Source organism: Lontra canadensis, unplaced genomic scaffold (genome assembly GCF_010015895.1).
Source record: "Lontra canadensis isolate GAN:19392208 unplaced genomic scaffold, GSC_riverotter_1.0 scaffold2, whole genome shotgun sequence".
Lineage (NCBI taxonomy): Eukaryota > Metazoa > Chordata > Mammalia > Carnivora > Mustelidae > Lontra > Lontra canadensis.
This window is the reverse complement of record NW_022630996.1, coordinates 8152359-8165171: the sequence shown is the minus strand read 5'-3', so window position 1 is coordinate 8165171 and position 12813 is coordinate 8152359. Positions and strand designations below refer to the sequence as shown.

At 41.4% G+C, this 12813-nt stretch overlaps 1 protein-coding gene across 1 annotated transcript in view; it reads right to left on the bottom strand.

The window, feature by feature from the left end:
- Positions 1 to 12813, bottom strand: part of SVOPL (SVOP like) — a 64603-nt gene that overhangs the window by 13262 nt on the left and 38528 nt on the right. Inside the window, exon 13 of the mRNA XM_032865327.1 lies at positions 7728 to 7817. Coding sequence (XP_032721218.1) covers positions 7728 to 7817 — 90 coding nt within the window. The remainder of the gene's footprint in view (positions 1 to 7727; positions 7818 to 12813) is intronic.

The window sequence follows — 12813 nt, the reverse complement described above, 5'->3', positions numbered from 1 at the left end:
ACTTTAGCTAGACTCACCAAGAAGAGAAAGGATCCAAATTAAATCAGAAGTGAAAGAGGAAATGTTACAAATAAAATCTTAAAAAAAAAAAAAAGGAGGGGGCACCTACGTGGCTCAGTCAGTTAAACATCTGCCTTTGGCTCAGATCACGATCCCAGGATCCAAGTATGGAGCCCACGTCAGGCTCCCTGCTCAGTGGGGAGCCTGCTTCTCCCTATCCCTCCACCATTCCACCTGCTTGTGCTTTCTCACTGTCAAATAAATAAATAAAATCTTAGCGGGGAAAAAAGAGGCAATGTTACAATTGATACCAAGAAATATGAAGGATCGTAAGAGACTAGTATGAACAATTATATGCCAACAACTTGGACAACATAGAAGAAATTGATTAATTCCTAGAAACATACAATCTACTAAGACTGAATCATGAAGAAATAGAAAATCTGAGCAGACCAATTACTAGTAAGGAGGTTGAGTCAGTAATCAAAAACTTTCCAACAAACCAAAGTCCAGCACCAGACAGCTTCACTGGTGAATTCTACTCAACATTTAAATACCAATCCTTCTTAAATTCCTTCAAGACACAGAAGAAGAGGGAACACTTCCAAACTCATTTTACAGGCCAGCATTACCCTGATTCCAAAACCAGACAAGGATGTCCCAAGAAAACAATAGGCCAACACCTCTGATGGACATAGATGCAACAATCCTCCACAAAATGTTAACAAACCAAAATCAACAATACCTTAAAAAGATCATACATTATAATCAAGTGAGATTTATTCTAGGGTTAAGAGATGGTTTAATATCCACAAATCAATGTGATATACTACATTAAACAAGATGAACAATAAAAATACTGATTATCTCAAAAGATGTAGAAAAGCATTTGACAAATTCAACATCCATTTATGATAAACTCTCAACCAAGCAGGTATAGAGGAAACATACTGCAACATAATAAAGCCTGTATTTGACAAGCCTGCAACTTACCTTATACTCAATGGGGAAAAGATAAAATGCTTTTCCTCTCAGATCAGGACTAAGACAAGGTCACCAACTTTCCCCACTTTTATTCAACACAGTATTAGAAATGCTAGAAGAATTAAGCAAGAAAAAGAAATAACAGGCATCAAAATATGAAAGCATGGTGCAAAACTGTCACTGTTTGCAGAAACATGATATGATATACAGAAAATGCTAAAGATGCCACCGAAAAATGATAGAATAATGAATTCAGTGAAGCTGCAGGATGCAAATGTTTAAAAATATGTTGTGTTTCTATACACTACCAACAAATTTTTAAAATATTATTTATTTATTTATTTGAGAGAGAGAGAGAGAGACAGAGAGTGAGAGAGCTTGAGTCGGGTGGGGTCAGTGGAGGAAGCAGACCCCCAGGGAGGGAGTCTGAGGGAGACTCCCCCAGAGCAGGGAGTCTGAGTGGGGCTTAAAACCAGGACCCTGAGACCATGACCTGAGCTCAAGACAGAGGCCAAACCCACTGAACCACGCAGGTGCCCCAAGAAGAATTAATATTTTTAAAAGTCCATACTACCCAAAGTAATCTAGAGATTCAGTGCAATCTTTAAAAAAAACTCAAATGGAACTTTTTTCACAGAAATAGTACAAACAATCCTAAAACTCATATTAGAACCACAGAAGACCCCAAATAGCCAGGGAAATCTTGAGAAGGCATCATCACATTTGCTGGTTTCAAAGTAGATTGCAAAGCTATAGAAATTGAGACAGTGTGGTATTGGCATAAGAACAGAAACAGATCAATAAAACAGAATAAAGAGCCCAGAAATAAACCCCTGTATGTTTAGTCAATTAATTTACAGCAAAGGAGCCAAGAATATTCAATGAAGAAAGAAGAGTCTCTTCAGTAAGTGGTGTTGGGGAAATTGGACAGCTACACACAAAAGAATGAAGCTGGACTACTATCTTAAGTCATTCATAAAAATCAACTCAAAATTGGTAGAAGACGACAAGATTAAGACCCCATAAAACTCCTAGAAGAAACCAGAGGCAGATTTGATTTCTTTGGATGTGATACCAAGAGGAAAGGAAATGAAAGTAAAAATAAACAAGTGGGACTACAAACTAAAAAGCTTCTGCACAGTAAAGGAAAACCATCAACAAAATGAAAACACAACCAACAGAATGGGAGAAAATATTTTCAAATCATGTATGTCATAAGGGGTTAAGAGCCAAAATATATAAGCGATTCATACAACTCAGTAACAAAAACCTCGAAAAATCTCATTGAAAAATGGGCAGAGGATCTGAACAGGTATTTTCCAAAGAAGACGTTCAGTTGGCCAATAGGTGCATGAAAAGGTGTTCGACATCACTCGTCATCAGAGAAATACAAACCAAACTTTCAGTGAACTTTCAGGATGGCTATTACCAAAAAGATAAAGGGCACTTGGGTGGCTCAAGCCTTTGCCTTGGGTCCTGGTCCCGGGGTCCTGGGATGGAGCCCCACGTGGTTCCCTGCTCAGTGGGGAGTCTGCTTCTCCCTCTCCCCGTCTCATGCTCACTCTCTGTCTTAAATAAACAAATAAAAGTAATGAACGGTTGGCAAAGATATAGAGAAAACAGAACACTTGCTTACTGTTGGTGGGAATATAAATGGGATAGCCACAATAAACACCAGCACGGAGGTTCCTCAAAACATAAAAAACAGAACTATGCTATGACCTAGTAATTCCACTTCTGGTTATTTATCTAAAAGAACTGAAAACACAAATTTGAAGAAAAATATGTACTTCCATGCACACTGAAGGGTTATTTACAACAGCCAAGACCTGGAAAAAACACGAATCCATTGATGGATGAATGGATAGAAAGAATATGGTACACATATACAGTGCAATATTATCCAGCTAAAGAAAAGAAGAAATCCTGGCCCTTACACCAGCATGGAAAGACCCTGAAGGCATTATGTTAAGTGAAATAAGCCAGACAGAAAGAGAAATACCCTATGATGTCATCTGTGTGTGGACTCTGAAAAAACAAAAACCCCAGACTCACAGAAATGGAGAACAGATTGGTGGTTGCCAGAAGCGGGGTTGTGGCGGGGGGCGGGGGGGGGGGGGTTCCTGGGGGGGGGGGTACAATTTGCAAAACAGGTAAAGGGCATCAAAAGACACGAATTTCCAGTTATAAAATAATTCCTGGGGATCTAATGTACAGCATGGTGAATATAAGAATACTGTTTTGTATATTCAAAAGTAGCTGAGAATAAATCTTAATTTTCATCACAAGAAAAATCTGTGATGGGTGTTAACCACACTTACTGTGATCATTTTGTAATATATACATACAATTACAATGTTGTACACCTGAAACTAGGAAGTTACATGTCAATTATATCTAAATTTTATTTTATTTTATTTTAAATATTTTATTTATTTATTTGACAGAAAGAGATCACAAGTAGGCAGAGAGGCGGGCGGTGGGGTGGGGGGGAGCAGGCCCCCTGCTGAGCAGAGAGCCCAATGCGGGACTTGATCCCAGGACCCTGAGATCATGACCTGAGCCTAAGGCAGAGGCTTAACCCACTGAGCCACTCAGGTGCCCAATTATATCTAAATTTTAAAAAGTATATGAATTGTGATCATATTTGGGTAAACTGTATATACATGTTCATTCATACAGACATATAGTTAGAATCATGAAAGAGCTTCATTAAAATATTTGTATTTGTGGGGTGCCTGGATGGCTCAGTTGGTTAAGTGTCCAACTCTTGATTTCAGCTCAGGTCATGATCTCAGGGTCGTGGGGTTGAGCCCAGGATCAGGTTCAACACTCAGTGGGGTGTCTGCTTCTCTCATTCTCTTTCTGCCCCCCTCCCCAGCATGTGTGTTCTCTTTTAAATGAATCTTTTAAAAAATAAATATTTGTATTTGTTATCTCAGATAAAATATTTTAGGGAATGACATTTTAACTCAAATTTGTAACTTTTGTGTTTTTAGCATAGAAAAAAAAACCATGGAAATCAAATTACTGAAAATACAATAAACACAAGCCTAGTTACAACACAAAAAACACTGACAAACACCCTCTCCTAGTCCAAACTCTAGCCAGACTGCTCTAAGCCTCTTCTCACCCAGCCCCAACCTTGGCCTATAAAAGACCCAAACCAACACTAGACTGGTTTCCAGCAGCTGAAGGCCACAGCCCGCCAAGATGACCCTCAGTCCCATTTCACATGCCTGTAGGAGAAACTCAAGTCCGCCCCTTTGTGCCAGTCAGTACCTGGAGGTACAACATTTGTACAGGTTTCACATGGGCCAAACCCCTTGTTTCCACTTTTCGCAATTTTTCACTTCCCTTGGTCTACCGCCCCACCCCCACATTCTCCCTGTAAAATGCCAGCCACCCCAGCACAAATCAAAGTTGATTTCCGTTCACCCTGGGCTCTTCTTCCCTATTGCAATAGTTACTACTGACCAAAATACGTCCTCGCCCCTTTAACTAGTGTCCAGCTTGGTTTATCTTTCACGATACACACGTAGTTACTCAGTAAGTATACTGCTTATTAGCGGGGCGCCTGGGTGGCTCAGTCAGTTAAGCGTCTGCCTTCAGCTCAGGTCATGATCCCCGCGTCCTGGCATCCAGCCCCATGTCAGACTCCCTGCTCAGCAGGGAGCCTGCTTCTCTGCCCCCCATCCCCCATGCTAACTCAAATGAAAACTTTTTGAAAGTACTGCATATTAGAAATTACTTATGAAAAAATGAAATGTGTATTTTTTCATCCCCATTAACTTGCAAAGTGTGGTATATAGTCTCATGCATTGATTCACTGGGATTCCACGTAGCCAGTCAGGAATTTGACAGGACAACAAAGTCACTACTTAGCTGGGGCAATGCAGTTCAAGCTTTTTGAGAGCCCTGAAAGATAAACATTTGGCTTTCATCTTTATTTATGGTAGATTTTTTTTTTTTCTGGGCAGAAATTTAAATTTTTTATGTAGTTTCTTCCTTGACCTAAGAGAAACATCTTCCAGAATTCTAAAATTTCTTTTCGCAGGAGTAGGACATGGCAACCTGAGATTAAAGTCTTACCATAAGCTTGTTCTACCCTGGCCCTACCCAGCCCCACAGTTCACTAAACAGCAAGCAGAGCTCTCTTTTCGAAGTGCAGAACTATTTCTGTCACTTACCTGCTTAAAACCCTTAAATTATTTCCCACTATTCTCAGGACAAATTCCCAGGTCCTCACGATGCCTCTAAGGCACTTTCTCTCCCTGCATGTGTCTTGTTCTGCTCATCACAGCAAGTTTCTATTCCTGGAACACACCCATCTCTGGCTTCTCCAGGCTTCTTCTGTACCAGCAGGTATCCTACTGGAAATGCTTTTTCTCTGTCAGTTGTCAACTTCTCATATTTCAGGTTTCAACTCCAATGTCACCTTCCCAGAGAGGTTTTGCCTAAAAAGACCTGTCAGCACTTTGACTCCCTATCATATTACCTCACAAACCTTTCTATAAGGTGGAATTATCTTAATTGTTTGCATATTGGTAAATTCCCAACTTGAATGCCAGTCTCTTGAGAGAGAGAATCTTGTGGTGGTGTGCCGCCAAACGCTTCAACAACAGCCTTTCCCCAAAAAAGTCCCACTGCTACCAGGTGCCAATGTCCAGGGTCCAAATACTACCACTACGGGTAATTTCATGATCTGATGGGACATCAACCAGACCGCAGAACTGCTTGAAAATTTAGAAGTTCATTTTCACAAGCCAGTGCAGGCCAGCTCCCACCCACCCCTGGAACCTCGTCTGGCTTCTTTATAGACACCAAAAAATGGAACTAGAACAATCCAGCCACAGAGTAAGTGGGCAACAAATGGTGACTGAAGGTTGAATTGGAATAAAAGAATTCTCAATTCTATGCCATCAGATACTGTAGCTTGGTGGAGTCGCGTGTGTGTGTGTGTGTGTGTGTGTGTGTGTGTGTGTGTGTGTGTTTTCCAACCGCCAAACTGTATGTAGATTTGCAGGCAAGTACTTTGAAGTCAACTTGTTAAACGGGTCATTATAATAAGTTCCTAAATAAAGGGCAAAAAGAGGAGGAGGAGGAGGAGGAGAAGGAAGGGGAAGAAGGTTGAGAAGGGAAGGAGGAAGAGGAAGAATTAAGTGAAAGTAAAGCTTCTCTCCCACTTGTTATTCTCCCTGTGGATGGCCTGGCCTGAAGGCAGTCCACAGGCCAGTCTCAGCAGGTTTGCTCTGAGTATTGTTGGAACGACCCTGGTGGTCCCATACTCAGCCTCAGTCTCTGGGTAGAATCCAGCAGTCTTCTCGTTATCAAGTTACACCTGGTAATTCTGATACGCGCTCAAGTTTGAGAAGCCCATCCAAAGGAAGGCGGAGGGACGGATTATCAGCTCCCAAGAGTGACGCCAAGGCCTTCCTCTCTGCCTGGAGCAACTCACCCCACGCCAACCCCAAGCAGATATCCTAGGAGTGAACAGATCTGGGATTCTGACCTCCCATCCAAACCCATCAAGAAAGCAAAACATCCCAATTGCACCGTGTTCAAAATACTGGATTTAAAAAATGTATTTTTGTTTTTGAGAGATATTTATTTGAAACATTTAGCATTTGGCCTTCATTATTAGTGATCATTGCTATTAGGTAACATTTATTCAGTGTTTACTATGTGACCAAAGTTGGGCTTAGTGTTTTCCATGTATTAATACTCAGAACAAACCTATGTGGTGGGTGCTGTTTTGATCTTTATTTTACAGATGAAGGGACATTGAGAGAGGAGCGATTTAACTATAAAAGGTTGCGACTCCCTGGCCATAGGAGGCTAAAGCAGGTCAGAGCCTATGGACCCAGAAGACCTAGACACAGTTAGTGATCTTTCCCGATCCACAAAGCCACAAAAAGTTGTGTGGCCTCTAGGGAAAATACCCACGAATACCCAAAAGACAGGTTTCAAGTGGCTGAAAAACAGAGAGATGCAATTTCTACTTAAAGCTCAGAAAATAAGCTAGACCAGAGCTGGGTCATCCAGAAACAGGATTCATATCTTACTTCTGCTTTTACCACTGTGTTTTTTTCTGAAAATGGTGAAAGCAGTACAAAAAAAAAAAAAAAAAACCCAAAAACAACTTTGAAAATCACTAGACAAAAGCTGCCCTCGTTTTTCCTTAAGGTGAGGGGGAAAACATTCCCCAAATAGTTAAAAACAATTGAATAACAGCCTAGTGGGGGCAAAATGTGTTAAGTTATAGGAAATGCACGTGACAGTCTGTCTGCTTGGCCCACAAAACCTTCCTTTGAAAACTGCATTTCCCCAGCTGCATTTGCAGATAACCTTGACCCTAGCATTAGACGGCCCCTCCCTGCCTTTCCATGCTGTGCTTCTTGATTGTACCCCTGGACAGGGTCGGGTTCAAACCCACTCATATGCAATTGCTCAAGCTTCTCATGTCCTCCATTTCTTTTCCATCCTCCTGCAACAATGCCCAACAAAATCCAAATCGTGCACGCAATGACATACATGCTATTGACCAACTACAAGGCTGGAAACACTTACTTAGCCTCTTTCCCTACCCAAATTCACCCAACAATGGGAAAACAACCTCTCAAGAATACTCGTGATGTCAACAGAAATTCCCTGCTTAAAGCTTTCACTTGAAAGAACCCGGTGTCCCGCTTTTCCCATCTCCTTTAGACTTACCCCCCGCTACAGAGACTCCCGGGCTGTACCTGGGATATAAACGGTGCCACCATTGCTCCAATCCGACATAGGGAGCCACTGGTCCCCATCCCCAAAGCGCGCATCATCGTGGGGTAGACCTGGAGGGAGGAGCATAGGAAGCATCGGTTAGCTTGGGCTCCTGCTTTCCTGAGTCCCCTGCCCTTCCTCCCCCAGCCAGGCTTCTGTATACAGCAAATACCAGTTGTTCTCTACAGGTGTGTAGGCTATGAAATATAGGACATTCGTGTTCTCAGGCACCACAACACTGAATTTTTAAGTATCAGAAAAATAAACACTTAGAAATGAGCCTTTAAATGACCAAATTCCAAAATATGTTTTCTTTAATTTTTTCTTTTTAAAGATTTTATTTATTTACTTGACAGAGATCACAAGTAGGCAGAGAGGCAGGCAGAGAGCAGGGGGCGGGGGGGGGGGGGGAGCAAGCTCCCTGCAGAGCAGAGAGCCCAATGTGGGGATCCATCCCTTAACCTGGGACCATGACCTTAGCCCAAAGCAGAGGTTTTAACCCACTGAGCCACCCAGGCACCCCTGCAAAATGTGTTTAATTGAATATTCCAAGTATAATTTCAAACAGTTAAGCTCTGGTATCAAACAGAAGACTTCCACTTTAGAGCTATAAATGTATAAAGTAGTCCTACTGAAAGTAAAGAAAGTCCTCCCATAGGGGCACCTGGGTGGCTCAGTCGGTTAAACATCTGCCTTCTGCTCAGGTCATGATCCCAGGGTCCTGGGATCGAGTCCCATATTGGGCTCCTTGCTCAGCGGGAAGTCTGCTTCTCCCTCTGCCTGTTGCTCCTTCTGTTTGTGCGCTCTCTCTGACAAATAAAATCTTCAAATAAACAAACAAATATAAATAAATAAAATGGAATTTTATGGCATAATCTACCTTTTAAAAAAGATTTTATTCGAAAGAGAGAGAGACAGCATGAGCTGGGGGCCAGTGGACAGAGAGAGAGGGAGAAGCAGGCTCCCTGCTGAGCAGGGAGATGGACATGGGGGCTGGGATCCCAGGATCCTGAGATCATGACATGAGCCAAAGGCAGACGCTTAACTCAATGAGCCACCCAGGTGCCCCCCATAATCTACTTTCTAAGTACAACTTTCTTACACTTACTATAAGACTTCTTTGATCTGTACTTCCTTAATTCTAAATTCTTCTAGGAACTGGCAGAAGTTTAATAAGTAAGCAAATAGTACTTAACAATTTATAGGGAGAACGCTTTATGAAAGTATGGTTTTTCAAAACTCGAGAATTCTCTTGAAGCTCTACAATACCCATAATTTTTAATCCATTCACTAAAGCAAAGCACATTGCCTCTTTACTTGGTCACATTTTATTAAGCACCATTTGTCCAGTGTAAAGTCAAGAAGCTGTCTGACATCAGCAGACATTGTTGTATTTTTATAAGAAGGTCTGGGAGCGGAATGTCTTTTTCGGGAGTTTTTTTTTTTCTTTTTCTGGAAAATGAGACTGCTAGCTATAACTGAGAACAATGGATTCAGACACATAGTGGTGATATCAGAGCAAAGAAAGTAAGTCCTCTGAGTGGAGTAAGAGAAGACAATCATCTTTAGGTACACGCCTTTGATTTTTTTTAGACAATTAGTATCAAAAAATTTACTTAGAAATGACCTTTTAAATGAATTTATTCCAAAATATGTTAAGTTGGATATTTCAAATGTAACTTCAGAAGCAGACTGGATTACACAGATCAACTATGTCAATTCCTATTTTTATCACTATGGGGAGAAAAGAATATTTTTCTCTGTGGCTTTAATGATTTGCACAGGCCCTATCTGTAAGCTGAACAGATTTCAGTTTCCTGAGATGAAAACAAATGCAGTCTCCCCCCTGCGCTCTGCTGGGATTGCCCTCCTTGGGCAAGTGTGCCTCTGGCCCAGCACAGTGGGACCCTTCCAGAGAGACCAGTGGAAACCGCCAACCACACCACATCTCCTGACCAGGGAGTTCTGCGGGGCTTCAGTTCTAGTGGAAATAGCCTCAGGTCTCATCTGACAGGCAGATCGGAGCACACCCAGTTAAAACTCACCACGTCCTGGTCAAGGACCAAACACTGCCCACTGCAGGCATGGAGCCTCTGCAGGCGACTGGCCTGAGGGACAGAGTAGTCAGAACACAGCAGCAGAGTACACGCAGCACACACCAGAGACACTCCCTGAAGCCCCAAGCCCTGGATACCATAGAACCACTTCCTCACAAAGTCATTACTCTCAGGAGTAGGAAACCCAACAGGCTCATCTAACACAGAAGACGGAGAGTGCTAAGATGGAGGAATTCCTCCCAAATGAAACAAGTTAAGCTCAGGGCCACAAATCTAAGTGGAACAGAGATAAGTGACATGCCTGATGGAGAATTTGAAGCAACAATTTGTAAGGATACTCGCTGGGCTTTAGAAAAGAATGGAAGACTTCAGGGAGCCCCTTACCACAGGGATGAAAGAGTTGAAGAATCAGTCAGAAATGAAAAATGCTGTAACTGATAATGAAACAGACCAAATGCACTGAGGGCTGGAGAAGCAGAGGAATGAGTAAGTGACACAGAAGATGAAAGAGAAAACAATGAAGCTGAACAAAAGAGAAAAAGAAGGGATGCCTGGGTGGCTCAGTCAGTTAAGCAGCTGCCTTCAGCTCAGGTCATGATTGCAGGGTCCTGGGATCGAGCCCCATGTCAGGCTCCCTGCTCAGTGAGGGAGCCTGCTTCTCCCTCTCCCTCTGCCTGCTGCTCTGCCTGCTTTTTGGTCTCTCTCCATCTCTCTAATAAATAAATAAATCTTAAAAAAAAGAGAGAGAGAGAGAGACAGAAAGAAGAATTATGGATGAGAACAGACTTAGGAAACTCAGTGACTCCATCAAATGTAATTACATCAATATCCTATGAGTTCCAGAAGAGGAAGAGAAAGAAGGGGGTTGGTGTGTGTGTGAAAATTTACTTCAGGAATTAATCGCTGAAAGCTTCCCAAATCTGAGGAAGGAAATAGGCATCCGGATCCAGGAGGCACAGAGAACTCCCATCAAAATCAAGAGCAGGCCAACACTAAGGCATATTGTAGTTAAATTTGCAAATACAGAGATCAAGGAAAAATCCTAAAAGCAGCAACACAAAAGAAGTCCCTAACTTACAAGGGAAAACCCATAAATCTAGCTGCAGATTGCTCAACAGAAACTTGGCAGGCCAGAAGAGAGTGGCATGATATATTCAAAGTGCTGAGTGGGGAAAATCTGCAGCCTAGAATATTCTCCATCCAGCATGGCTGTCATTCAGAATAGAAAGAGAGAGAAAGCGTTTCCCAAACAAACAAAAACTGAAGAAGTTCATGACCACTAAGCCAGTCCTGCAAGCAATGCTGAAAGGGACTCTGAGTGGAGAGACCAAAAGCAACAAGGAAAAGAACAGAGAAAAACTGCAGATGCAAACACAAAATAATAAAATGGCACTAAACATGTATCAAAAATTACCCTGAATGTAAATGGACTAAATGTTCCAGTCAAGAGACACAGGGTGTCAGAATGGATACGAAAACAAGAGCCATCTATATGTGCCCATAAGAGACATATGTTAGACCTAAAGACACCTACAGATTGAAAGTGAGGGATGGAGAAACATTTATCATGCAAATGAGTGTCACAAGAAGGTTGGAGTAACAATAAGTCAGGCAAACTAGATTTTAAACCAGACTGTAATGACAGATGAAGGGCATTCTGTCATAATAAAGAGATCTAACCAACAGGAAGATCTAACAATTGTAAATATTTTTGCACCCAAAGTGGGAACACCCAAATATATAAAACAATTACAAACAAAGGAGGAGCTCACTGATGATAATGTGGCAACAGCAGGGGATGTTAACACCCCACTTACATGAAAGGACACAGCATCTAAGAAGAAAATCAACAAGGAAACTTTGGCTTTGAATGACACACTGGACCAGATGGACTTAACAGATACATTCAGAACATTCCATCCTAAAGCAGAATACACACTTTTTTTCAAGTGCACAAAGAATCTTCTCCAGAATAGATCACATTCTACGTCACAGTGAGGCCTCAACAAATACAAAAAGATTGAGACCATACAATGCATATTTTCTGATCCCAACTCTATGAAACTTGAAGTCAACCACAGAAAAAAATTGGAAATACCATGAATATGTGGAGGTTAAACAACATGTTAGTAAACAATGAATGGGTCAAACAGGAAATCAAAGAAGAAATTAAAAAATACATGGAAACAAATGAAAGTGAAAACACAATGGCCAAAACCTTTGGGATGCAGCAAAAATGATCCTAAGAGGGAAGTACACAGCAGTACAGACCCACCTCAAGCAATAAGAAAAATCTCAAATAAACAACCTAACCTTATATCTAAAGGAGCTAGGAAAAGAAAAATGCGGCAAGCAGAAGGAAGGAAATAATAAAGATAAGAGCAGAAATAAATGATAAACTAGAAAAAAAAATAGAACAGATCAATGAAACTAGCAGCTGGTTCTTTGAAAAACAAAATTGATACAACCCTAGAGCCAGACTTATCAGAAAGAAAAGACCCAAATAAATAAAATCACAAATGAGAAAGAAGTAACAACCAACATCACAGAAGTATAAACAATTACAAGAGAATTAAAACTACGAAAACCAAAGAGGAAGAAACAGAAAACTTGAACAGGCCAATAGTCAGCAAATACATTGAATAAGTAATTGACTATCACCCAACAAGGCAAAGTCCAGGGCCAGATGGCTTCACAGGTGAATTCTACCAACACTTAAAAAAGAGTTAAGGGGTGCCTAGGTGGCTCAGTGGGTTAAGCCTCTGCCTTCAGCTCAAGTCATGATCCCAGAGTCCTGGGATCCAGCCCCGAATTGCATTGGGCTCTCTGCTCAGCAGGGAACCTGCTTCCCTCTCTCTCTCTCTGCCTGCCTCTCTGCCTACTTGTGATCTCTCTCTGTCAAGTAAATAAATACTTTAAAAATAAATAAATAGATAATAAAGAAGAGTTAATACCCATTCTTCTCAAACTATTCCAAAAAAAGCAATAGAAGGAAAACTTCCAAATTCAT